At 41.2% G+C, this 27,966-nt stretch overlaps 3 protein-coding genes across 8 annotated transcripts; 2 read left to right on the top strand and 1 right to left on the bottom strand.

Moving 5' to 3' along the window:
- Positions 1 to 91: 91 nt before the first annotated feature.
- epx (eosinophil peroxidase) lies at positions 92 to 8,684 on the top strand. Its single transcript, XM_085462015.1, has 14 exons — positions 92 to 184; positions 678 to 810; positions 899 to 1,028; positions 1,118 to 1,324; positions 2,846 to 3,212; positions 3,291 to 3,451; positions 3,533 to 3,791; positions 3,875 to 4,045; positions 5,838 to 6,075; positions 6,503 to 6,714; positions 6,789 to 6,953; positions 7,601 to 7,681; positions 7,772 to 7,868; positions 8,032 to 8,684. Exons 1-14 carry the CDS (start codon positions 145 to 147, stop codon positions 8,087 to 8,089), a joined length of 2,319 nt encoding a protein of 772 aa, XP_085318141.1. The 5' UTR covers positions 92 to 144; the 3' UTR covers positions 8,090 to 8,684.
- A 782-nt stretch (positions 8,685 to 9,466) lies between these two features.
- Positions 9,467 to 23,381, bottom strand: rab3il1 (RAB3A interacting protein (rabin3)-like 1). Of its 6 annotated transcripts, XM_085462006.1 has the most exons (13): positions 22,618 to 23,379; positions 22,126 to 22,437; positions 17,480 to 17,648; positions 17,248 to 17,343; positions 16,548 to 16,625; positions 16,181 to 16,399; positions 15,877 to 15,996; positions 12,042 to 12,170; positions 11,548 to 11,660; positions 11,327 to 11,350; positions 10,890 to 10,989; positions 10,296 to 10,362; positions 9,467 to 9,776 (listed from the first exon to the last, which is right to left on the bottom strand). In XM_085462006.1, exons 2-13 carry the CDS (start codon positions 22,329 to 22,331, stop codon positions 9,691 to 9,693), a joined length of 1,407 nt encoding a protein of 468 aa, XP_085318132.1. In that variant the 5' UTR covers positions 22,332 to 22,437; positions 22,618 to 23,379; the 3' UTR covers positions 9,467 to 9,690. The 6 variants fall into 6 exon arrangements, with proteins under 6 accessions (XP_085318132.1, XP_085318133.1, XP_085318134.1 ...); XM_085462007.1 differs by lacking the exon at positions 11,327 to 11,350 and having other exon boundaries at positions 22,618 to 23,381; XM_085462008.1 differs by lacking the exon at positions 15,877 to 15,996 and having other exon boundaries at positions 22,618 to 22,830.
- A 21-nt stretch (positions 23,382 to 23,402) lies between these two features.
- On the top strand, positions 23,403 to 27,955 carry best1 (bestrophin 1). The gene is made up of 9 exons (XM_085462016.1): positions 23,403 to 23,715; positions 24,520 to 24,614; positions 24,695 to 24,928; positions 25,139 to 25,293; positions 25,376 to 25,453; positions 25,706 to 25,858; positions 26,207 to 26,287; positions 26,374 to 26,525; positions 26,630 to 27,955. Exons 1-9 carry the CDS (start codon positions 23,564 to 23,566, stop codon positions 27,693 to 27,695), a joined length of 2,166 nt encoding a protein of 721 aa, XP_085318142.1. The 5' UTR covers positions 23,403 to 23,563; the 3' UTR covers positions 27,696 to 27,955.
- The last annotated feature ends 11 nt before the right edge of the window (positions 27,956 to 27,966 follow it).

Here is a 27,966-nt window from a genome sequence, read left to right as displayed (position 1 = left end):
GTTTCCAGGGTGAAGACGTCGCTGTCTGAAGGCGCTCTGAGACCCAGTGACCTGCTGGCTCAGTTCAAACAGATTGAAAGCACAACCAGGACCCAGATCCGGGCTGCTGAACTGCTGGACAACACAGTGGAGCTGATCAGAGAGATGGTCTACACTAACACCATGATGCAGCCCAACGCTTACGGTACTGAACAGCAGCAGAACACCATGTAAACCTGCGGGCCATTTAATCTGATGAATGATTAAACAAGCTTTATTCTCCATCATATTTTTAGTTTGTTTCAGGATATAATATTACACAGCCAATTTATCTCTTCTATAACTCTTTGTTTTATGTGCTTTATTTAACCAAGTATGGGTGTTTTTGGTATTAAAAAATCTCTTGTTTAGGAGGACAGAAGATATTTTTACAATGATGACTACAAACAATACAGTTTACATATTGTGCCAGAAAATATTAGTCAGCATAAGTTGACTCATGGAGGCTACTGAAGCATAATCAAGCTCAGCAAAACCAAATTCCAGAAATAGATTTGGATCATTTGAATCATTTGGATCATTTGTATCTGCTTTTGACAGGAAAGGACACAACAATTGATCTGATCTTTCTCATATATATTTCTTTATGTTTCAGTGTTACTAACTTGGACCTTGTTGTGCTTACCGTGCTCCCTCAGAAATGCTGAGTGAAGAAGATACGGAGAATCTGCTGCATGTGACGGGCTGCTCCGCTGAGCTGCAGACGCCCAGCTGTCAGATAGACTGTCTCTCTGAGCGTTACAGATCCGTCACAGGCGAGTGCAACAACAGGTCAGAGCATGTATAAAATTCGACAGGCTGGCGCAACAGAGATCGTTGTTTTCAGGTAACCATCTCTCTGTGTTCTGCTGCTGTACAGACAACATCCGAGATGGGGGGCTGCTAATATCCCGTATTCCCGTTGGTTGGCTCCAGAGTATGAGGATGTGTGGGGGATGCCCAGAGGGTGGGAACCAAAACACACCTATCACAATGCCAGCCTGCCTCCAGTAAGAGTCCTGCAGCAGCTCTCGGTCGTCTTCTGTCCTGCCAGCTGCTGTAAGCCCATCACTCCTCCTCCTCATCTCGTATGTTCCAGGTGCGGCTGGTGTCACAGGAAGTGCTGTTCACTCACAATGACAACATCTCTGTGGACTCCACTCTGTCCCACTTGCTGGTGGATTGGGGTCAGTGGATAGACCACGATCTGGTGCTGACGCCTCAGAGTCCCAGTACGGCTGCCTTTAAGTCTGGAGCTGACTGCACCCACACCTGCAACCGAGACTCACCCTGCTTTCCCATCCAGGTGCATTTCACCAGCTCTCTTGGAAGGCTCTAATTTATTTTGTTTTTTTTATTATTTTCCTTCACATGCTAAATGCCAAACCCGTAACCTGCACAGTTTCTGTATATTTACTGTATAGCAGATTATCTCTTACCATTAGTACCAAACACAGGTTCGGTAACACTGTCAATGGTTTAAATAGAAAATATAAACCAGGAAATACTCTCTCATTACGCCCAATTAGAAGATTTCTCATTGGCTGTTGTACGTAAAGTTCTGTGAAAAGAAAGTTCACTTGAGTCTAAGGAGCTTGGAAAAAAAAGCGTCTGGACTTCTTTAAGTGGCTTGAAGACGTTTCACCTCTCATCTGAGAAGTTTTCTTTCCAAGCTCCTTAGACTACGATGACCTGGATACTGAGAACCTTCACAGTTCAGTTGACTGTTTTCATAGGAATTAAGAAGTTTAGGCAGTTTGAAGGTCTGGAGCATTCAGGTGTGTGCTAAGACAATGCTGCAATCTTGAGCAGACATTCAACCAAATTTACCCCAAGGTCAGAAAATGCAATGCTAAGAGAAATTGCCAAAAAAAAGAAAGAAAAAGATCTACATCTAAACCCTACAGCACTCAATTAGCATGTTAAGTGTTAAAGGTCATGACAGTACAATTACAAAAACACTGAAGAAGTATTTGGAAGGATTGCCAGGAGAAATCCTTTTCTGTCTAAAAAGAACATGGCAGCACGGCTCAGGTGTGCAAGGTTGCACAGAGTCATTTGGTACTGGGCGAGAGAATTTATGGTTTTCAGGGTGTTTATCATTAACTCAGTTTCCCTGGGTCTTTTACCGTGTGTTATGAATAAATCTTCTTTTTTTGTACCAGTACTGGTTTTATTTTGTCGTATTTATCCTCGACACCCTAAAGGCTGGACCGTGAAAATATTGTCCTACATAAACCAGTCCATGGCGCAAAAAAGGTTTGGGACCGCTGCACTAAATGACAAGCAAGGTGGTGGAGGGGTGATGATTTGGGCTTGTTTTGCAGCCACAGATCCTGGGCACCTTCCAGTCATTTTGTCAACTATGAATCTAGTCATGTATAAGGACAGCAATCCCATGAACACCAGTGACTGTCTGAAAAAGAAAGGAATGAAAGTGTTCAAATGAGCCAATCAAATCCAGACCTCAGCCTGACTGAAATTCTGTGGGAGGACCTTAGGAGAGCCATGCAAATGCCTACAAACCTCAATGAACAGAAACAATCTTGAAACAAAGAGTGAGCCAGAATTCCTCCACCATGATGCGAGAGACTGATAAAGTTACCTCACGTTATTGCTGCTAAAGGTAGTTCTGAATCACGAGTAGACACATGTCTGATATTTTTTATTCTTTACTCCTGGAGGTGAAATTGTTTTAGAAATTTGAAATTGACAGCTGTTCCCAAAAAAGACTAGACTTGCATCATTTTTTTCCCTTATATTGTTGCTATGGAAAAGAATGTCCTTCCCTCATCTGCAGCAGTTTAAAGACAACTTTCTTTACTAGATCCCACCATCTGATCCTCGTAATGGGGTCCAGAGTTGCATGCCTTTCTTCCGCTCTGCTCCCAGCTGTGGTGCTGGAGTTCTGCCTCATCGTCAGCGGGAGCAGCTCAACGCCATCACCTCCTTTGTCGATGCCAGCATGGTGTACGGCAGCTCCACCAGCCTGGCTTCTGCTCTCAGAAACCAATCTTCTCCTCTGGGCTCAATGGCCATCAACTCCCAGCACTCAGACCACGAGCTCGCCTACATGCCCTTCCTACCTCGCCTCCAGGCTCACCTGGACCCCTGCGGCCCTCGCAACTCCACCACCTCAGGAACATCAGACAGGTCTGCTCACCGACAGAACACCACATCCTGCTTTCAAGCTGGTGAGTGGGCGAATGTTGTAAATTCTCCACCCACTGTAAGCTTCAGTGCAGCTGTTGCTCATGACTAATGCTTCACAGGTGATTCGAGAGCCAATGAACATCTGGGATTGATTGCGCTGCACACGCTCTTCCTGAGAGAGCACAACCGACTGGTCAAAGAGCTGCACCTGCTAAACCTTCATTGGAGCCCAGACACCCTGTACCAGGAGGCCCGCAAGATCATAGGAGCCATTCATCAGGTATCTGCAGGATTATCTGATGAACAACATATCACATCTACCTGTTCTCATCCCTTTGACTGGTGTTCTAAATCCTTTAAGATCCTAACATGGGAGCACTACCTGCCACGGGTCCTTGGTGAGAATGCCATGTCTCATCTGATGCCTCCTTACAAGGGTTATGATCCTGACATGGATCCCAGCATTGCTAATGTTTTTGCAACTGCTGCATTTCGTTTTGCTCACGTCACCGTGCAACCAGTAGTGACCAGATTGGGGCCAGGATATAATGCTAACTCGCAGTATCCCTCTCTGCTGCTGCATCACTCACTGTTTGCCTCTTGGAGGGTTGTGCAGGAAGGTAATGAGCAATGTTGTTGTTTTACTCTAATTACATGTACTCAGCATTTCTATTTCTGTTTTAATTTCCTCCTGTTGTTTCAGGTGGTATAGACCCAGTGCTGCGTGGCCTCCTGCTGTCTCCAGCCAAGCTGCAGACTCCCGGTCAGATGATGGTGGAGGAGCTGACAGAGAGACTCTTTCAGGCACAGGGTGGGATGCCTCTGGACCTCGGAGCCCTTAATCTCCAGAGAGGCCGAGACCACGGCCTGCCCGGTATCAAGACTTGCAACCTCTTGCACCGATATCCCATCTGCTGTCTGTCCTATTGTTCTCTTTTCCAGCTCCATGTTTTCATTATTGAAGTCAGCTAGAGTAGCTTTGCACCAGTCACAGTTAAAAGTAATCCATATGTGCAGTATCTTATATTTATCCTTAATACAGTCTCTCACTTCCGCCTCTATCTGAAACAAGATGTTTTAGAACCTCCCCTTTTAAACAGACTTTCTTGTGATTGGCTGCCCCCCATATTAGAGGAGGGGCAGGTGGGTGGAGATTACTTGCACATACAGTGTCTTTATTTTTATTTTTAAACTTTGTCCATTTTTACTATCAGTATCCACTATTGTTACAGTATATAGGACATTGCAAAGTGCTTGAGCTACCCTTCATATTTTGGGAAATTGGAGACATATATAAACACACATTTGTTCAATTCTAACAGCCTTAAAAGTCAATATTTGGTATGACATCTACAGAGTGCAGCCTCTAAGCTTCTTGACAGTTACCCTTCAACTGAGGCAATTTCTGATGAAACTTTGTGGAAATCATCTTATTGATGACATCTTATCAGACTGTGTTATTGTTGCCATTTATGACATATACAACGAAAGAAATTGGAATAAATAAATAAATAAAACTCTCTCTCTCACACACACACACACATGCACACACGCACACACACACACACACACACACACACACACACACACACAGAATAGGTCTCTTTTAAATGATTTAAGAAAAATCAGGATCCACAATCCATAGTTACCAACACCTGCATTTACCTCTTTTAGTCTAATATTTTAAAAGAAATTACAGTAGCGTTAAGACCATAAAACCATGTACCAGCGGTTGTAGTTTTTCTGCAGCTACAGTATTCCTTCTATTATCACAGGGTTTCCATTCTGGGGAAATCTGCAAAGTAGAAACCATATGTTTATTATATTACTTTTGTATATTTTAAGCCATAGAAATCCTCCCCATGCTCTTATAAACCCTATTATAACTTTGTTATTCATTTTTTAGGCTAGATAATGCTTATTTTTACTGCAAAAATAAATTGCAATTTTAAAAATTAAAACACGCAGAAACTGTAATATAAATTTGCAGATAAATCGGAAATGTAGCGTGTCTGGAAAGGTAAAACACGATATGACATGGGAATACTGTATACTAATTCTTGTATTAAACTGTGTGTTTTCATATTCTAGCTGCAAAAAAAATGAGAGCACAGTTGATGTTATTGTAATGTAAGTCAACGTGCACGACATCACAGCATCATTAATAGTAGTTGTACTTGTTTCCTTGAAAGTCTGCCATGAAAAGTGTGTGCTGACTCATGATGAACCAGTCCCAGATGTAGGAATGTGTTAATAACCCTGCCAGGTGGCCTGTAGTCCTCTAATAGTTATTTGTGTTGCTTGTTAATTAAGAGTTAAAACTGGCCCTCTGAAATTTCCCTCAGGGAGTGACTTCTCACAGAGCTAAACCAACTAGTTCCTAATGCACGTTATCACGTGATGCTAATGCAACAGTCAACCTTGAGAGAATCCAGCTATGCAACCTAATCTCACCTTATTTATTTCATTTTTGTATATCTACACTTAAGTTTGAAGGTTCTAATTTCCCTCCTATTACATCTGCCTTCCTTTTTAACTGTAAAGCACTTGGTAAAATCAGTATTTTGCTATGTTCACTTTCACATGAGCCCCATATATTTAATGCTTATCTCACTTTCTTTACTCCATCTTTAACCTGCAGTCTTCTGACTCATCTCCTCCATCAGGATACAGCTCCTGGCGAAAGTTCTGTGGCCTTTCTGTTCCCAACAACACACTGGACCTGGCTGAAATTCTGGGCAACTTCACTTTGGCTCACAAATTCCAACTCTTATACGGGACACCACACAACATCGACGTGTGGGTGGGTGCCATCTCTGAGCCAGCTCTGCCCGGAGGCCGAGTCGGACCGCTCCTGTCATGCCTGCTTGCGAGACAGTTCAGAGCGCTGAGAGACGGTGACAGGTGGGCCACAGCTAAAATTAAATTATTAAAAAATTAAGTGAATGTCTCTATTTAAAAACAAACAAACAAACAAAAAATTCATGATGTGATATTATAGTATATAAGTATATCAGAAATCTGTTCACTATTTTTAGTACAAATTATATCAGTAAGGAAGCTGACTAAATATTCACTGATAATTTATGGCAAAGGGGTGGGATTAAATAAGTGTATACTTCTTCCCACTCCCTTTCAACATGTAAATTAATCAGAATGTTTTTGGTTTTTTTTGTATGTAATTTGTATAGTATTTTTTTCTCTTATTTCTTTTCTTTTCTAAATGTACTTGTATATTGTTCACATGTTGAAATAAATTACCAATAAATAAATAAAATAAATAAATATGATGCAAAAAGTGAAATTCTAAAATATGTGCTTGTCTTTCAAGGTTTTGGTGGGAGAGGGAAGGAGTGTTCACCCGCGCTCAGAGGAAACATCTGCGTTCAGTCTCTTTATCCCGCATCATTTGTGACAACAGCCACGTCACACATGTCCCTGCCGACCCGTTCTCACGCACCGAGACCTCGGAGGACATGTTGGCCTGTTCTGACCCCCTCATCCCTCACCTTGACATCAGCCCGTGGAAAGAGCAGGACTCGGGTGAGGCTGTGGAAAACAAGTTGTGTCGAGTATGAAGCTGGGATGGCCTTATTTTTTCACTGACTTTCTCACAGATCCCCGCTGCGGTCCAATACCCAGGATTCAATTTGGCTACTATCTCCTCTGTAACTCGGTGATCCTGTATCAGTGTCACTCTGGCTACAAGCTGCTGGGAGCTTCATCCATCAGTTGTGATCCAAACAGCCAGCAGTGGAGCCCAGCACCCCCATCGTGTCAGGGTACGAAAACTAAAATGTCCAGTCAAGCCCTGATGGCATGTGTTGTTGTTTTCTTTTAACGCCAGAGTTTAACATTATGTTTTTTGTTTAAGGAATTATAATTGTTTTCAAAAAAAGGCATTAAAGCTTATTTTAAACACATTTTTAGTCAGCTATATTATCTACATTAATTGTTTCAATATCTGGGCTGCAGCCCCCGGTGGACTGGTACTGCGGCTGGGCCCTAGTCATTTATTTTTTTTAAATAAATCATTCAGTAAACTTGTTTTTTAGTTAAAAATATGCCATTAAATATGTCAGTTTAATGAAGAAAGTACTCGAGGTAATGAAAACAAGTGATGGGACTACAAAAATAAGATATGCATTATGCAATTCTTTGTTTTCAGCCATATTTTGCGTCAGCAGTTGATAAAAGTAAAATGGAGCAGTGGCTGTCAGATGCCACAAGAGACGTTTGAAATAACGAGAAAATGTAATTAAAGGCTTGGGTGGACTGCAAAAGATATTCTGTGGGCTGTGGGAGTAATAAGTTTGGAAATACCTGGTCAGTATCCTAATGAGATTTCAGCAAAACCTCTGAGATTAACTCCACGTACCTCGTAGAGACATCATTTGTTTCTCATCTGTTTTTTTGGCTGATTTTGCAGATATCGATGAATGTGAGGAAATGACTTCTTGTCCACAACACCTGGAGTGTCTGAACATACCAGGCTCCTTTGTGTGCTCAGGTTGGTTTCTGATCACTTTAAATATTTCCCAATGTGAATTTTAAACACCATTCAGCACGTAACTTCTGAACACCTCTTCACATGACCCAGAGCCCTCCTCGCTATCGGCCGTCTCCATCGTCACCGCAGTGATAGTTGTGTTTGGAGGCGTGGTCGTGCTGGTGATGGGCATGTTCTGTTTTCGAAGGCGAGTCATCTGCATGCAGAGTTCTCATTTTACACAAACACTGGTGGGCTAGTTTCAACAGACTGAATTGAAATGAAATGTAATGATTAAAGGAGCTATGCAAACATGTTCATCCATCGCTAAAAATATTTAACATTTCAATAACTGAATTTGTTTCTTGCAGATATCTCCCAAAGAGAGAAGCGCTGGTGACTGCTGGATGTTGCCAAGAGAAAAGTTAATCAATCCTTTGTAAGAGTTTGGTTGATTTTTGTTGTAATATTCCTGTGAAATTATCTAAATGTTTTTAAATGTTCTTATGTATTTAGTTGACTAGCTGCAGTTTTTTTCATCTTAATTTATAAGTATCACATCTGTGTTCAATAACAGTTCAGCTTATAAGAAATTCGTCTTGATTTCATCTTTTCTCCTCCATGCCCTTTGATAAACAGCAGGGCAAACTATTTATTAAGGTCTGCTGTAATCGGTACAAAGAGGTCATCAAAACAGCAGCTCAGAGAAGTTTTTCCAATCCGGAAACTCAAATCTTACTGGAATGTCGGCTTCATAAAGCCCCTCTGAGCTGGACACAGTCTCAGTATTTCCTCGGTATTCCTGCTTGAGAACCTGTTTGGCGTATGTAAGTGTTATGACCTTATTCTAACCCCAAATCTGTGCCCAGAGCAAACATCACCCCTGGGATATCTGGTTGCACTGGGTTGAAATTAATTGAAGTGATGAGTCTTTCCCGGGCAAACTTCCGGAGTCTCCCTCTCTTGATCGGATTTCTAATAATAAAAGAGACATGGTACAAAAGTGACAGCTGGTATACAATGCCTCGTGTTTAATGCAGCTTTTACACAGTTGGTTATGAGTACACTGAGGTCAGGAACCTCAAAGCCCTGCATAAGGCTTAGAAGCAGTTATTGCACGTTCTGACACACTATACTTCATTGTTACCTTTAAAAGATTTCTGTTTTTTAAAAAAGTCAGTAACAATAAATCTATAATATGAGATACAACCTATATACACTATGGCTATTTTCTGCATTCATGCAAAGTCAATTATGGCTTTTACTTTATGTTCATACTGTTAACTACAGATGTGCAAAACTCAATCACATCTTAAAAGCTTTTTTCACCTGTCACTGTAAAGCTCTCCCTACTCTGAGCATGGGTGGGTAATAATTAACGATACATCTGATTTTTAGGTACAGGGCTAACGAGAAGCTGAAGGTGACTAAGTTAAGTCTTTGTACAAGGCAGAGCAGGAAGTGTACCAACAAAATTAAGGCCATGCTCAGAATGAAGGTCTGGGCTGTGGTGTCTGAGCTGATAACTGAAAGTACAAAGAAAACAAGCTGAATCATTGCTGTGTGGAAACAATAAAACTATTACACCACATATTTGTAATACTTGAGGTTAAGATTGTGCTCATTATTTTGCAGGCTAATGCCTGAATCAGGACACACAGTCTATTGTATAAAAATGAGAAATTTTGTATTCCGTGGGTGATTCAGTAAGAAGTTTCTCCACACTTTCTTGGGGACAACAGTTATTTTCCAGGAATGTGGTGCAACAGAAAAAACTTCTCCGACATGTCTGGGAATAATATCATCTTTTTTTTTTCTTTTTTTAAAACATGGACTTTAATGTCATTCCTGGAGTGCTGGTTTGATTCTAATTGTTTTATTGCATTTCCAAAAGTGACAAACATGTTTTGCTTCCCTTGTTGGTGACCTTTGCTGCAGCACTGTTCAACCTGATCAAAGACATGTGCGTTGCCACAGTTACCCAAGGCTGTAACTGCTATGCTCTCTTGTTGAGTGTTCCAGGTACCGTCCTAGCCCTGGTCAGTGAGGTAGAAACCTAATTTGGCCACATTCATCTCTCTACGAAGACGCATGATTTCCCAGAACATCTGCTCCGCTGAACATGGGAGGAACAAAAAAATTAGAAAGAAAGATGTTGATTGTTGGCAAAGTTAAGACCGAGTGGTAACAGAGCCGCGCACCTGTAATTCAATTTTAAAGGAAGACACATTATTCTCTAAGTAATTCTATGTAGTGCATAACTTCATGTGTTTTCTGGGAAAGAAGAAATTATTAAATGATACATCATATAATAAAAAGGACAACTGATTATTAATAAAACATCAACATAATGATTATTAAATAAAGTTGATGTAAAAAGGCAAGATTAATCCATCACAACACGGATCGTGCCCCAAAAAAATACAGTGGAAGAAAGTTACCATGAAACTACCCACTACTTACTTACGCTGTACTTAAAAATACTACCTACTACCTACTTCCAGTACAATTTGTATCTTTCAGTAAAATACCTTAAGTTACTCACTACTTAAAATTCCTCATGCATTGCATAAAATGACTTGCATAATAATTACATTTGCTTAAACTATTTATTTCTGTGTCCCTGTTAACTTACCATCATGTCTCACCAGGCCCTGCTGGATGTAGCGGATATAAGTGAAAAAATTGCAGACAGCCGTGATCTAGAAAAGTGAATATGTGACAAGGTCACGACTCTACACAGTGGCTACGCAAACTTTTATAACACTGGCATGTCTTGGGATTTTGTATCATTCAAACATTATTACTATAACTGCAGAAAAGTAATGAATGATAATTAAACTTTGCAATTTGTACATATGAAGATGAAAATCACATTAAAGGCCTCTAATGAGAATAAAACAAAACATACAAAACACGAGAAAAAAAAATGATATACTATGAAAGCTACCTGCCTTAAGGCTTCAGCTAGACAGAAGATGTTAAGTTGTTGCGTGAGTGCATCATTTGCTGGGTGGAGTTAACTAATGCTAATATGGTGCAAAGCATGCTTAGGGCGAGGCACACAGAAACCAAACATTCCTTCAGAGAGAAAGACTGCCTGAGAGAAACAGCTGAGGATCTGAACCACAGGTAGAAACAACATGTGTTTGCTTGAGTCAAACTGTTTGATAAGGGTGTGCAAACAAGACTACAGGTGTGCCTTGGACAGAAAGGAAGTGATATTTACCCGTGCTCGGCTGGAAGGTGAGATGTAATAGTAGCTCTCTTTGTCGCCAAGTTTAATGCGATGTTTGCAAAGCCGTGACAGGCCACTTAATGCACATTTTCTACAAGAGAAAACAACGTGTCAACAATTTATTGCAGCAACACGTAGATGCACAATCATCCGTTTTAGGACAGGATACAGCAAACATGAGCTTACAGGCCTTTAGTTCTTCGACAGTAAAACATACTGAGAACACTTTACAAGTCGTTTGAGTGAAAGAGGTGCGCAGAGAGAAAGTTAGCCACAAAAGGAATGAAAGTGGGATCCCGTCTGGTTCATTAATTTACAGATTTGTTTATATCGTTCCACACATCTGTGTTGACAGTTTTTTATTTCATGCCACAGTTAGCAGAGTTAGTGAAAAGCTGAAAGGGTTATTAGCTCCCGAGAGGACTTACGTCTCTACTGCAGCCCTAAAGCCACTGGAAAAAACAAAAACAATTTTAGATCAGGCAGTGATTAGAAATGTGCCCACTGATTAAACCACTCTCAGTCATAATTGTAAAATAGACAAAAGGCTCTGATCATAAACCATCGATGGAAAAACCAAACCAACCAAATCAGAGCAGTGAGTGGTGAAACACGACAGGATGACAGTCATGACAGTCGGGTAACTCACTTAGGACCTCCACACTCTACAGCTGAGGCTTTAACCATCGGTACTGCCGACATGGCGACAGGCTCAATGGTCAGAGAGTTGTTCTCCACTGCGCTCTGGACCAGGTGGGACAGCTGTGGAGAACAGGAATCAATAACTTTAACATAACTTCACATTAACCTCCGAAGACCCGAACTCTTCCACGGCATGCATTTTTTGGGTATATTGGGGCCAGATGAATGTAAAAACAAAGAATTGCCACATTTTTTTTACCTTATTTCTGTTTTTAAGAAAAAAATAAGAGCCACATATGAGGATAATCGTTTAAAATTTTGATAAAACAGTAGCAGTATAATGTCCTCATAAGTGGATATCAGGCCCTTGTAGAGCAAAATTGAGTATTTTGGTCTAAATAACCCAAAATGTGATGTCCACATATGTGGACGCCAGGTCCTAGGAGGTTAAAATACACACGAAGCAGCATGGTAGCTGTACAAAGAAGCAGTGAGTATGACCTCTGATCTCGTGAAGGAGAGGCAGGGCCCGATGTCTTCTCTGTAAATACGACTCAGGAAGGCGGAGGAGCGGTCCAGGCTCGGGTGTTCCTTCCACATCAAAAACTCAGCAAACAAAATGGAGTCCATCTGCAGAGAGAAAGCCAAACCCTCACTCAAACTGGACAAAACTGATTCTCTGACACACATCTAGATTAAAGACGTGTTTAATCCCCAAAAGACCGATGACTGACAATACATGATCCACTGTTGAACACACAAAAGTGTTTAAATACTAAAGATTAGAAAATCTTGTATTCAAAGAATTCGGGCTGTCAAAACATCAGAGTTTAAAAAGGAAATATCGTCAATATAAAGCCCATAAAATTCCTCCACCTTATTTAGGATTTATATGATAGAAGACAAATGATCTCAGCAGACCTGAAGTGAAAATCCTTTTAAAATAATCAGGAAGTCTGGGAATACCAAAACAGACTGGACTGGAGCAAACCTTGAGCACGCTTTGGTCAATTCATATAGCTCATAATCTGGATTTAGAGAGTGTCTATAAATCTATGTTCTTCATACTTCAAACAAGGCAAGTCTCAACAAGAAGCCCATTTTAATAAAGCAGACAGCGCTGATAGGTCACCTGTGGGTTTAACAAGCAGTTAAAGAAAATTCAAAACACATCAGTCGATCCTTTAAGGTGAAAAACGTAGTTAAGGTCCACCATCGCTATGAATTAAGGGATGTAATCATCTCCTCTCCTTTCATAAAAAGGATGGTCCGATGCATCCTCTGCTAAAGGATGTAATAAATGAAATACTGAAACACCTCATTTTGTTATCTGGAGAATTAAAATAGCTCTTAGTAATGCTGCTGTGCAGATAACTCCAGGTCAGGTCACTCAGTAACTGTCCCAGGCAAAACTGGCTGTTCGACAGCGCTCAGTCAAAGTTATGGAGTTTGTTGTAGGAAGGGATTCCCACAGTGTGAAAATTATGGAGTTTCATACTGAATTTGGCAGGAACACTTTCAGTGGCTGTAAGATCTACAGCGCCTCCTTCAATATTGAAAAAAAAATGTAATATTGAAAATTGTTTCTAGCTGAATGGACACTTTGAGCTCTTTAAGCTAAAAACTGCTCCAAACGGTTTGTTCATTTCCATTTTGACCATTTGTTTAACTTTAGCTTTCATTTTTTTTAATGTTAGTTTTACTTTTTATTCTTTATTCTTATCAATGGTGTTGTTGTTGGTAGTAGTAGTAGTAGTAGTAGTAGTATATGGGCGGTACTAGCAACGGGGAAGTAAAATAATCCAATGCATCATTATAACCACTTGACTGACAGTCATGTAGACATCCTCAATGTCAAACATCAGCAACAATGTCTCCTCAGGCTCATTGCATAGACAAATACAGTGGGGCAAAAAAGTATTTAGTCAGCCACCGATTGTGCAAGTTCCCCCACTTAAAATGATGACAGAGGTCAGTAATTTGCACCAGAGGTACACTTCAACTGTGAGAGACAGAATGTGAAAAAAAAATCCATGAATCCACATGGTAGGATTTGTAAAGAATTTATTCGTAAATCAGGGTGGAAAATAAGTATTTGGTCAATAACAAAAATACAACTCAATACTTTGTAACATAACCTTTGTTGGCAATAACAGAGGTCAAACGTTTACTATAGGTCTTTACCAGGTTTGCACACACAGTAGCTGGTATTTTGGCCCATTCCTCCATGCAGATCTTCTCGAGAGCAGTGATGTTTTGGGGCTGTCGCCGAGCAACACGGACTTTCAACTCCCGCCACAGATTTTCTATGGGGTTGAGGTCTGGAGACTGGCTAGGCCACTCCAGGACTTTCAAATGCTTCTTACAGAGCCACTCCTTTGTTGCCCGGGCGGTGTGTTTTGGATCATTGTCATGTTGGAAGACCCAGCCTCGTTTCATCTTCAAAGTTCTCACTGATGGAAGGAGGTTTTGACTCAAAATCTCACGATACATGGCCCCATTCATTCTGTCCTTGACACGGATCAGTCGTCCTGTCCCCTTGGCAGACAAACAGCCCCATAGCATGATGTTTCCACCCCCATGCTTCACAGTAGGTATGGTGTTCTTGGGATGCAACTCAGTATTCTTCTTCCTCCAAACACGACGAGTTGAGTTTATACCAAAAAGTTCTACTTTGGTTTCATCTGACCACATGACATTCTCCCAATCCTCTGCTGTATCATCCATGTGCTCTCTGGCAAACTTCAGACGGGCCTGGACATGCACTGGCTTCAGCAGCGGAACACGTCTGGCACTGCGGGATTTGATTCCCTGCCGTTGTAGTGTGTTACTGATGGTGACCTTTGTTACTTTGGTCCCAGCTCTCTGCAGGTCATTCACCAGGTCCCCCCATGTGGTTCTGGGATCTTTGCTCACCGTTCTCATGATCATTTTGACCCCACGGGATGAGATCTTGCGTGGAGCCCCAGATCGAGGGAGATTATCAGTGGTCTTGTATGTCTTCCATTTTCTGATGATTGCTCCCACAGTTGATTTTTTCACACCAAGCTGCTTGCCTATTGTAGATTCACTCTTCCCAGTCTGGTGCAGGTCTACAATACTTTTCCTGGTGTCCTTCCAAAGCTCTTTGGTCTTGGCCATGGCGGAGTTTGGAGTCTGACTGTTTGAGGCTGTGGACAGGTGTCTTTTATACAGATGATGAGTTCAAACAGGTGCCATTCATACAGGTAACGAGTGGGGGACAGAAAAGCTTCTTACAGAAGACGTTACAGGTCTGTGAGAGCCAGAGATTTTCCTTGTTTGAGGTGACCAAATACTTATTTTCCACCCTGATTTACGAATAAATTCTTTACAAATCCTACCATGTGGATTCATGGATTTTTTTTTTTCACATTCTGTCTCTCACAGTTGAAGTGTACCTCTGGTGCAAATTACTGACCTCTGTCATCAGTTTAAGTGGGGGAACTTGCACAATCGGTGGCTGACTAAATACTTTTTTGCCCCACTGTATCTCCAGAGAGACAAGATTTTGATTTTGGTTTTTGATTTCTTTAGCTTGTTTTCAAATACACAATATCATTTCTGGTAGTTTTTAGTTCTCTAAAAACTTGTTTTAGTTCGTTATAATAACCTTTGTTCATAGTAAGACATAACACCAGTTATGTGGACAGGATCTAGAGACAATATCTCCACAAATGACACATCACTTGCAGTTAAACATTAATCCATTATGATAGAAAAGTCAAACAATAATTTCAAACTCATAAAAAAAAAAAAAAAAAAACAACAGCTGCAAAACTGTGAGCCCGAAATTTACAACCTTGGGTAATATGGATAAGAGACACCAGGGACAATTAGTTTTGGTAACCCTACCACACTTTAGCAATGAGCCAGAGGCACTGACATTACTGAACCAGCTCTACAAATTCTCAAAATTATGGCGACATAAAATGGTATCTTTTGTTTTTGTTGTAGTCATACTAGACAATCCAGTGAGTGTGTCATGCTTGGCAATTTTCAAAAATATCTATAATATCTCGATATTAGCCAACATATCAGTGATTATCTGTCAAGAACTGGGTATAAACTTTGTGTATCACTAATGTACGTTCAACACAGATAACTCCAGTAAGAAGCAAACAGCTGCATCAAGAAGTCCCTGTTCACCTTACATACACGCTGACAAATTTCAATACAAACTACTGAAAGAAAAGCTCTCAGACCAGACTCACCACACTCTTGACTCAACAGATATCACAGTCTAGAATCACAGTCAAGACGCAGGTAAATGTGAAAGATTAGAGAAATGTAGGAAATGTAAAGGAATGCAGATTACCTGTCTGCCATCAGTGCCCATCCCCTCTATCTGTTTTTGCCATTGAGGGTCATAGGTCATACTGACAGACTGGCCAGGTATCAGACAGAAGATCAGAGAGAGGAGGGCAGGAGCAGCAGGCTGAGAGAGGAAGAGACCCCAGATAAAGACAAGAAGAACAAGTCGGAGAGGTTAGCAGAAAGAAGGGAAAAAAGGAAAGAGAATCTGGCTAAAAGTGATAAAAGTGACTGGAAACAGAAATGGGAAATAAAGTGGGACGCATACCTGAAGGAGAGGAGAGACAACTGTATAAACTTCAGTTTACCTCTCGGTCCTCTTTGGACACAGGCTGAATGGAAACTTCTTTTTTTGCAGGTGAGAGTGGAAATGCACCGCTGGCACTCTTGTTCCGTATGTGCGATTTGTACGATCCCCTGGTACCTGAAGACTGCAGCTGTGGATGCAGCTGGCGATTTGGTGAAGAAGGTGTGGACGTCAACACCAGAGTCTTGAGTGCCGTCACTTCTGCTTGCAGAACATCAATCTGCAAGCCAGACACAAAAAAATTTAATATTGATCATTTGAGGCTATTTTATGACCTTCAACTATGTGAAAAAAAACTGTTCTGATTCAGGAAAGATTTCTGTTCTTCACTGTTTTAATTTTTTTTTTTTTAAAGAAACTTCACACACCTTCCCCTGAGCCTCCTTGAGCTGTTTCTCTGAAGCTGCTTGTTTCACGTTAGCATCACGCACCATCTTGTGAGCCTCCTGTTGAAAAGTAAATTGAGACTAATTAAAATTGTACGTTCAAAGCTCAGCAGCTAGACAAAGACAGTGACTGGCTGGTCAACACAGCAGAACATGTAAGGAAAAAGATGACCTTCGTGGCATTAAAAAACTACTTTTGGTAAGAAGTGTGCTGTCAATTTTGCGACTGAAAGGTATTTTCTGCAGCTTGTCTTACTGCATATGTTTAAGAGTGTAAGATTTTGAAATATACTTTGGATTATTTTCCATCAGAAATTATCTGCGCTGCTCTTAACAGACTTCTGTTCACTATTAAATTGAGCTGGCTGCATCTTTGTTTATATATTGATGCATTTTAGTAGCTAAACCTCAGAGCTAATTTAGAACAAACTTGGTAAATCTTGCTCTTAACAAAGAGATGGACTCCCCCAGAGTCAGTGGGTCAAAATTTTTTCAAAGCAATTACAATGTTGCTTAAAAATCACATCAACCTGAAATTTTTATTTATATAAAGGAAGTGATGGTTCTGTAGAAATGCAAACTGCTGATTTAAGGACTTTTGTGGCATAGCACCAACCACCTTCTTCGTCACCAGCTGTCAGAATTACAGTGCACTCAGCAGAGAGCGATGATTACTGCTGACCTCAAACAGACTGGCTGTCAGCTCCTCTAGCTCCTGCTCCAGTTGATTCCTAACTTGCGACAGACGCTCGCACTCCTTGTCCTTTAGTTTCAGTTCCTGAGATGTGCAGGGGAAAGGGACACAACCACATTTAAAACAGAGAAGAACATTTGCATTGTCAGCGCCTTGTTTTCCTGGTCACACTATCTTTTGTTTCTCTGTGTGTGCGCAACCACAAAGTAGGTTACTATACCTTCTTTGCAGCATCCAGCTGTTCCCTGAGGATTTCGGACCCTTTTTCCCTGATTTCCAGGGAGGAGCTACGAAGCCGGGAGAGCTGGCCATGGCCTCGGATTGACGTGGGCCCGACCTGGCCTCCTCCCTCCATTCTGGTCTCTGGTTCTGGATCCAGATCTACCAACCTTCACAAGACCACAAAAAATAAATTGTGTAATAAAAATAAATAAATATATAAAAATAAAACCAATCCTGTACTTAACTACACCCTAATGAGGTTTACAATTTACTACTACTTCTACTAACAGGTCTCTAATGGCTGGTATGCCGTGTTTACAAAAATACAACCAGAGCATTTTCACATTTAAAACCCAGAGGTTTCCCCAATTTAAAAATATAAAAATAAAATGAAAAGTAGCTCGACAAAAAAAGGATCACAAAATCAAATGTTGGCCTTCAGCATTAGTATATTAATGCTTTTCAGGTAATAGTTTAGATCACAACCCTGGATCCTGACACAGTTGCCATTTAGGCTTTGCTAAGTGTACAATCTGATTACTTAACACATCATGTTGGTAGTAAGTGTGTAGATTTTACAGTAATTTAAAAGACTAAAATTAACACCAATGATAAATAAACTAAACATCTACAAGAAATAAAAAGTAAACTGAAACTAGAACCACTTTTTAAAACTACACTATAAAATGTAAACAAAAACTAAAACTGTAGAAAACCAAATAATACTTAAAAGAAAAAACACCAAACCATAACAACCTTAGAGCCAGTGTGATTACTTACAAAACCCTGAGATTCATTTCTACTTACTTTTACAGTGTCAACACAATCTAACAACAATAGCCTTCTTGGTTACAACAGTGCGCTCACTGCAAGACCCCGGGGTGGACCTCGCACCACAGCTTGGAAACCCCTGATACAGCATTAAAAATCCCGACATTTGAATTTAAAGGAAGCTTAAGTTACTTTTATCCCCAAGTTGCAGATAAATCGGTCCACAAAGCAGCTAAATAATTAGCAGACCTTGAGCTAACTAGCTAGTTAGCTTACATTTCCAACTTTTTTTCCTTTTTTTTTTTTTTTTTTTTTTTACCACGGAGAGGTCCCGCGTCAGTATCCGCCCTTACCCTCTCTGTCAGTGTCCGGGACAGCAGATAAATAAACCTCCCAGCCCGTCTGCGTATTTGTCAGCTGCTCCTCTCCAGTTTCCCTGAGCTGCTGCTGCTGTTAAGTTAAGAAATATAGCATAAACCAAGCTAATGTCCGAGCGAGTTTCAGTGAAACTAATCCCAGTCGTTTTCAATCACAGCTGAGGAATGCGGACGCCTGCGCAGACGATCAACCGCCCAGCAGCAGCAGTTTCAGTCAGAAACAAGACGAAAATCAAGAGCAATGCCAGCTCTGGTTTGCACTTCCTAGAAATAACACTCACTCCTTTCTTCTCCTTTTTTTTTTGCCAAGACAGGAAAATGAGTGTAGCTCCTTTTTCCTGCCTCCTCCTCCTTCTTCTTCTCTCTTCTTCGCTCTCACAAGTCACATGATGACATCCACCCGACTGCCCAACCGGCACGTCCTGTACGTGGACCAACAAGGTGTCACGGGTCTACCTGCTTAGGTGTATGCTTTTTGCGTGACCAGAGACAACCGATTACAGAGTCACTCTATGGAAAATCAGTGAGTCCCCCCTCTCTGATCCCCAAATATCAGCTGATAATTTTTATTTTACTTTATTTTGTAGTAACTTTATCATACTTAATGGAACCATACAAATAATTTTTCTTCACTGGGTAAAAGCCATTCAGGGCACAGAAATGAAGCAAGAGGCCTAAAATCCAGCTTTTGTAAGTGCAATGTAGCACAGAGTGACAGAGCCTTATGTACTTACCGTGTTTATATACTTTATATTAAGTGTTAAAATCTCTTACATTCAAGGATGATAAAACATAACGTGCGCTAGTTGCATTTATTTATTTTTTTGTAATCAAAATTAAAAATAGTAAGTTACTAAAAATTGTTTTTTCATTTAGTAGAACTTGATTTTTCCGATTGTGCAATACTAATTGTTTACCCACAAGTTATTTTTAGTACTGTGTACTGGCAATGAATAAGATGTCTTAACATAGTTATCTTTTTCTCTTTTTTTCAGTCCACATGTTTGCATACTTTTTTAAGTTCCTGGAACTAATTAGGTTGTACAGGGTACTCAGAATAAATAAGTTGCCCTAACTTAGTTATCTTAAGTAAGATTAGCTTTTTTGAGGCAACAAGTTTGCATACTTTTTTTAAGTTCTGGGAACTAATTTGATTTTACAGTGACCTGATTCCTGCTGTAATTAAATCAGAAGTTTGATCAAAAGATAGTCAAGAATCAATAAAGTTGAATAAAAATATAATTTTAATGTGTAAACCTTTAAGCCCTGTCTGTGAGGAAAGTGTAGCAGGCAGAAAGATAGAGAAATAGAAATGTTTTTGATTTTATTATGCATGAACAACCAGAAGAAGTCATTTTTAACTGTATTGCGATTGATTAAGCCTTCTTTTTTTACAAATTGGATTCACTGTTTTTGAGATTTGCTCTGCTCACTGCCACGATCTTGGATTGGGGCAGTGAGGGCGTTCTCCCCTTAGCCATGCAGGATGGCTGAGGATTGTAAAACCAAAACTGAGAAAGTTTTTGATTTGAAGGTAAATATGTTAAATAAAAAAGTTAATTATGAACCAAAGTTAGTTTGCAGTCTTATCTGCAAACGTGCTGAACTTATTGTACCAAAAGGGTGGTGAGATTTTATCCCCTATGGTTGCCTCCAGGGTCCCTGAACTTTAATGTTCATCATGGTTTTATATTCATATGAAATATGGTTGAAGTTACAAATAATAATATCAGCGCCAATACTCTAAGTTTACGTTTTTTTCTATTCTTGGATCTGTTTGATGTCACTAAGAGCCAATATTCTAATATGGTTATCTCAGCCCCACACCTTTTACTGTGAAATCAGAAGCCCCATCCACTTGCTCTTCAAACCTGGTCTGCCAAAATCACAGAGCGGGGATGTCAAACTTGTTTTATATTGTGGGCTGGACCAGTTAAACTATCCTTTCTTTAACTACACACGTAATCCCTGAGATATAGTAACATAGTGTTATGTGTTAACATATATATATATAATGTAAAATATCTACTTCAGGTTCTTCTATGAGATAAAGAAATGCTGTTGCATTAATTACAGACATCTGTCAGCATGACTCTTTTGGGTGTAAATTGTAAGAAATAAATGTGTAAAATTACAGAGTTCTGGTATCTCATTGCCCAGGCTGTCCTGTAAGTATATATTTTTTTATTTTACTGAGGGCCTATTATTACTATTACTATTAAACAAAAAAGAAATTTCTTAAGTAGTTTCTGGAAAAAACAGGAACTTTGCTGTCACTGAATTGTTTTACTTAATTACTTTGGTGTAGTATGAATGGCCATGGTGGAGGTCTTTATCATTTGGCAAAACTATAAAACTTACAGTTAAAAGTCTAGGATTATTCCTTCCTTCGCATTTTCTAAAGCCATCCAATTGGCCGGATTGGAGTCTTTAACTGGCCGATTCCGGCACCTGGGCCTTATTTTTGACACTCCTACTATAGATGGTGTAAGAGACCGATGTAGCTACTCAGCTGTTTATGAAGTCCTGAAACCGCACGTGATGAGCAAGGAGTGGATCTGACTTTAAAACCAAGAAGGAAGCCCACTTGTTGGGTAATGACATTTAATTGACGAGTCTTTAGCCAATGAGCATTCTTAGACAACCTCCTGACTCTAAGCCTAATCATTTCAATATGTCCTAAAAATACAGAGCAAGGTTTTTTGCAACCAGATGAGTCGCCTCCTGCTGGCCATTAAAAGGAATGCACAAATCAGTAGACGTAAGACCAGTGTGATAAGGGTGGGGATAAATCATGTCCAGGAACACTAATTAATAGATCACAATTTCACACAAGGCTGTGAGACTGTGTTGGTTTACATGAAGCAGCCAATCAGAAGAGAGGACAGGGAGCTACAATGGTTTCCTTCAGCGGATGAACTTGGCTACTCCAAGGTCCAGTTTTTCTTAAATTTTTTTAATCTCTGACATGTCCTGTCAGTGAATTTGTCAGTAGGAAAGAATTAGGAATACTGCTGACTGCAGGGTTTAAGACGCTAAAACTCGAAACGTTCTGTGCGGATTACATTTCAAGCATTTATCCTCCATCTCAGGCCAACACCGGCACGTTTTCCAACTTTTGCATGATCGCTGAACAGCAGAAGGATTTTTCATTTACAAAACATGCCTAAGAAAATACCAATCACTGTTGGAGTTACACTAAAACTAAACACAGACCTTTGTTTGCACTTTTGCATATCTGACTCGGTCACCTTGTTACAAGTGCACGCGCCCACAATCACAGACTTCACACTGAGCAGGACTTGTGACAAAGCAATGTGCTACTTTTAGATACATTTTACACCATGTGCAGAATTACACAACTATCTCTGGAGAATCTGGATAAAGGGAAGATAAATGTATACATGAATCTTTATACATAAGCAGCAACTGGCACGTGTTATGTTAAAAAATGTGTTTTATCAGTTTATCCAGTGCTCCAAGATTTAACACTTACTGTCCGACAACACAGCCTTCCTCCTCGATGACCTTGCTAGACTTGTGCCTGACAGTAGACACATTTTGTGTGCCAAAGAAGACTGCAGAGGAGTATACTGCAATCCCAGATATTCCCGCCTTGAGGACTTCATATCCCGGGCTCGATGAAGTTGAAGGTGGAGAAGAGGAAATCTGGACGCTGTGAATTCCCTCAAAAGCATCCATAAGTTATCTCTCAGGCTGTGCAGAGATTCATCAAATGCTGTTGGATAGCTCCTGGGATGATTTAGTTTGTGGAAGGATGACTCTGACGTGTGTGGGTATTAAGCACCTAAGATGCAGAAAACACAGAGTTACATACTGCAACTTAAAATCAGTGCAACTAACTTCAAGATCTTTTCCCCTTTCTGAATACCACATTTTCTTTTCTTTGCAGGCTGATTGTGCTCAGTCTGTTAAACTGCACTTGTGAGATGAATTAAGGAGAAAAAAATAGAGAGGATATACTCACCAGAAATATGTAAAACTGATTCACAGATGTTGCCAGTGCAGAAGAAAATCTGCCAAAAGCAGCAGAAACCAAACACCCTGCACTTCGCCCTGCTGTTGGTCCTTCTGGTTATACAGGAAGGGTTAATCACTAACACACTCTGACCAGTAGCGATTCAGCTGTATGCATTTTTTCCAGCAGAGGGGGGTCACACACGTTCTCACCTGACCAGGAGTTTGCCATGATGAAATCCTGCTACAGATGGGAAAAAAACAGCAAAGGTGACCTGACATTGAAACACTAGAACAATAGCTCAGAGGTGTGTACCTAATGCACACCTCTGAGATGTAGAAAAAGTGTTAAATTACAAAAAGTCGAAGCAGGCTGAGATTTGGTTCACAGAGTCATATTTCTAACCTAAACCCACACACTCAGCATTTATACTCGTAACCAGCCTATTTGTGGCAGTGTGGGTTCTCTGCTGCCCTCAGATTTGCTCAGATTAACAGGAGCTGGCCTCACAATGCAGCTTTGTTGGAGAAACAGATTAACACATCAAGTGACCGGAGGTGTAGGAGGCCCTCGCTCGCTTTTTCTTTCCTGCTTTGCTTTCTCCAACATTATCCCTGAACGCTGCCACCGCACATCTTGAACCGCAGAGAGCATGATGGCCATTTTCGTTTTCTTTAAGTAAGTCTGCGCATATCACCTCTCTCACAACCTTGAAATCCGAATCGCATCACATTTCAAGGTGTCTTTTTCCAATCAGATTAAATGAGGACCACAAATCAACCCATCTGAGCTGCTTGGTTTACCTCTCTGTCCTTTCAGATCTGTCACCACACTGGTCTTAAGGGGCTGATCGCCGAACCTGAGCTCAGACGAAGCACGGAGGACAACACCACGCTGGTTTCCTTCATGTCAGGCCACAGTCAGCCAGCACGTTGGCCAACAAGCAGCAGCAGCGATGACAGTGACGTACTCCCGCCGAGTTGCTGATGCGGGTTTGGGGACCTTTTTTCACCTTCTCCTGCGATGGAAGGGCAGCATCTACAAACTGCTCTACAGGGAGCTTATCATCTTCACTCTGCTCTACTACTTCTTCAGTGTTGTTTACAGGTAGGAAAGTCACATTACAGCAGCACGAGTTTTGCTCTCATAATGACATTTTTCTGTTTTTAAGAGAGAGTTAACTGTTTTGGTCCCAAAACTGGGAATTATGAGTCATCTTTTAGGCCTCAGTTGGATTAGGAACATAATTAACTTTAAATGTAATTTTACTTTAAAGCTTCAAAAAAACAAACAAACAAACAAAAAAAACTAGCACTCATAAATTAATTAGACTACCACTCCAATGTAAGGTTTATGTCCCTTATGCTCTATATTTAACAGTATTGGTAATAACTAAAATCAGTTTCTGTAATGGTTTATGGCTCTTTAAACAAAGTGATATTTGTATTGCTAAAATATGATTGTTGTTGTTAAGCAGAAAGAAAAATATTGTAAAGCACATTATTATTATTATTAACTTACATTCCTGAAAAAAGAGTTTAGATTTAGTGGTCAGATGTTGTGTTTTCTTGTTTTTATCACAGATGGTGTAATAAATCACTGTACATGCTTTCCTCTCCTTTTTATTGTGCCATTCAGTGTTATCTACAAAAATGAAAATTCACAAACATCTCAAAAGTTCATTCTTATTATGAGTAGATGTTTGCGTGTCTGTTTGAGTAGCACCCTGCTACATAACGGCATCTGTGACCCCTTTTACAGCTCTTAAAATAGCTTTAAGTGTTCTGCGAGATGTATTTCACAAGGCAGGTATTAACAAAAGTAACAACCCTTCTGACTTTGGCAAGTAAAAGAGTCACTTTGCTGTTTTAACAGAGCTCGCGTCAGTGCTTTTGATATTTCCCTCACCAGGTTTGTGTTAAACGATGATCAGAAGAGGCTGTTTGAAAAGTTGTCGATATACTGCGACCGCTACGCAGAGCTCATCCCTGTGTCATTTGTGTTGGGTGAGTTGTGGCTCACTAACCCTAACCCTTTTAAGTCAGGAGGGCATCACTGAAAGTTTCACTTCATTTATCTTAACCAGGTTTCTATGTGACTTTGGTCGTGTCCCGTTGGTGGGGACAGTTTGAGAATGTACCCTGGCCAGACCGTTTGGCAGCATTAGTCGGAGGTCACGTTCGAGGAGCTGACGAAACATCCCGGCTGACCCGCAGGACACTTATGAGGTACGCCAACCTCTCTGGTGTGCTCATCTACCGCTCCGTCAGCACAGCAGTCTACAAGAGGTTTCCAACCATGGAGCATTTGGTGCAGGCAGGTGGGTCGTTTGCTGTTATTAGTCTTGCCTCTTTAAAACATAGCATGCTGTGCAGAAGCTGCACAGCATTCAGACCCAATGTCTTCTTCTCATGTGGCTGAACTGATGAGAAGATTATGAGGCGAGCTCTGGCTGTTCACCAGGACTATGCGTGCAGGAACACGCACCTTTTGGCTGCTTTCATCAACACGTTGTGTTTTTCCATCTCAGGTTTGATGACATCAGAAGAGCTGAGGCACTTGGAGGATTTGCCCTCCCCTCATAATAAGTTCTGGGTGCCCTGCATGTGGTTTGTCAGCCTGGCTCTGAGAGCACGGACTGAGGGTCGCATCAACAACGACGTGGCGCTCACTGCTCTCCTCACTGTAGGTGCCCGTGTGCAAACCAAAGCCTCACAGCCTGCAAATATTTTCTGGTTTTGCATGACTTTTACTGTTTTCTGTTTAGGAGTTGAATAGCTTACGGGCGAAGTGTATGAAGCTGTACGGCTATGACTGGATCAGCCTGCCTCTTGTCTATACTCAGGTTTTTGTTTATATTGCATTCAGCACTGAAACCAAAAAGTAGCCGATAGCAGTAATATTAGGTACTAAAAATATAATGGTTTTCTTGCAATAATCATCATATACCTTAAATCGTTAACCCTCCCTAATCCAGATGCATTTGATCGGCAATAAAAGCCATAACTCAAGATAAACTGTTTCTCTAGGATGGTGTAAAACAATCCTAATTAAAGGCATATAATCAGTTAATGCTCTGACTTTTTTTTTTAATTAGGTGGCAACAGTTGCAGTCTACAGCTTCTTCCTAGCGTGTCTGATCGGTCGTCAGTTCTTGGATCCAACTCAGGGATACCCTGGTCATGAAATGGATTTCTACCTCCCTATTTTTACCCTGTTGCAGTTTTTCTTCTATGTTGGATGGCTGAAGGTGAGGGACCACTGATTGATCATGTCTGTGGTTCTTAAAGTTGAGGCCTTCCGCCACAAAAAGAAAGGAATTTGCTACTGGACAGTTCATCCCATTGAGCACTAAAGATGTGCAGAACAAGACTTGGAAAACATTTTTCTTTAATTGAACAGATGAAACATCCCCAACTTTGACAAAAACAGCTGGTCAACAAATGAAATAACCACTTGTGTTGAAAAAATAAATATAAACAAGAACTAAAAAGGAGGATTACTAACATCTAAACTCTGGATTATGCTGATTGCTGACTTTGACTTGTTAATTTGTCCACTGAGTTTCATTGAGGTAGTGTGTTTGTTTTGGTCTCAGGTGGCTGAACAACTCATAAATCCATTCGGTGAAGATGATGATGATTTTGAAACCAACTGGCTTGTGGACCGCAATTTGCAGGTGTGAATCTAAACCAAACTATTTGCTAACTGATCCTAGACAGCGAGTGTATTGTTTGAGTCAATGTGGTTTTCACTGTGTCCCAGGTCTCATTGTTATCTGTGGATGAGATGTACGATAGCCTGCCTCTGGTTGAGAGGGATATGTACTGGAATGAGTCGGAACCTCAGCCGCCCTACACTACTGCCAGCGCTGAACACCGCAAACCCTCCTTCATGGGCTCAGCGCTGGATATCAGGTTTAATGATTCTTTCTTTCTTTCTTTCTTTCTTTCTTTCTTTCTTTCTCTTTCTTCTTAATAAACTTGCTGAACATATGTCAAACCTTCTGTTTGGTCTTCAGTGTTCCTAAGGAGGAGATGGAGTTCCAGTCCAATCTGGAGCAGATCAAAGAAAATGAGGAAGCCAACTACTCCACTCCTCTGCTTGGAGGGCTTGGTCGTCTTCTCGGTGTCCACTCCCCAAACTTCCCTCGCTCCTCCCGGGTGTCACTTCTCCGCCGTCGCCCTGGAGCTCCACTAAGCCGCTTTCCCCTTTACTTGCACACAGAGGCACCTTTGACTCAAGGTCAAGCCTGCCAGGAGGGAGATCCTGACTACGCCTTTTCCACCACACCCTTGTACGAAAGACCAGGTTTCTATAGCTGCCCACAAACCCCAATTCACTGCATTCCTCCTGCGGTGCCCCGTCCTCGACCTGCTAGGAGAACCCAAAATGACTTGGATCACAGCTGCAGTTCTCTAGCCCCTCCAACTGTGGGCTCCCAGATGCTGCCTCCCGACACCCCTAACCACATCCCCCCTCCGCCATCCTCTGCTTTCCCCTGGCTGAGTGAGGATGGGGATACGCAGAGTGCACCTACCTTCTCCTTCCCCGACCCTCCACCTGAACTCTGCCCAATATCTAAACTCAGACTGGGACACGGCCTGCTATCTCGCCGCCCTCCCCCTCCTCGCCTCACCCTGGACACCCTACCATCTGCTGACATTCAGCCTGGACCAGCAAGTGGCCGGGCTGCGGGAGGCGGAGGAGAAAGGGTGTTCTCGTTCACTCCGCCCTCTCGCACAACGGCAGCAAATCCCGGTAATCCCAACAGCAGCTCTAGCAGCATTAATGTAACAAGCACCAACAGCGCAGGCACGACGGGAAGTCTTTGCAACGGCACAGGTCACGGTAATTTTAGTAACCATGGGAACTTCAGCGGCAACATGAGGGCAAGCAACGGGGGCACCAACGGTGGGTTGAGCAATAACATGAACACAGTTTCCACTTCAGCGCCATCGCAGCAAGAAACCAATCAGCAAAACTCGCCCAACGATTCAGGAATCTCACTCGCCGAAGGAGACCTGCTGGGCGTTCTGGTGGATGGTGGGGTGAACAAGGCAGCAGGAGGGAGGGAGCAGGACTAAGAAAAGAAGGTGTGACTCACTGTTTTTTTTTAAGCACATGTGCCAAATATCTCACAAAAACAGGCACTGGACTGTATCAGCTGGAGCCACTAAAAATTATTTACTTTCCAATGAACTCTCACAGAAGAATTAACCTACTTGTAATATTTTTTAAAAAAGGACCTTATGAGATTTGACCCTCAGTGCATTATGGAAAAATACTTTCCAGTTTCATCAGTGGCAGCCAAAATGTGTATATTCTTCATCTGTGGTAGTCTTTGCATCAGTGTCT

The sequence above is a fragment of the Copadichromis virginalis genome, linkage group LG7, assembly GCF_057382275.1.
Source record: "Copadichromis virginalis isolate Kocher_CV1m ecotype Utaka linkage group LG7, C_Virginalis_male_GT1.1, whole genome shotgun sequence".
NCBI classification, from domain to species: domain Eukaryota; kingdom Metazoa; phylum Chordata; class Actinopteri; order Cichliformes; family Cichlidae; genus Copadichromis; species Copadichromis virginalis.
This window is presented reverse-complemented; position numbering and strand designations above follow the sequence as displayed.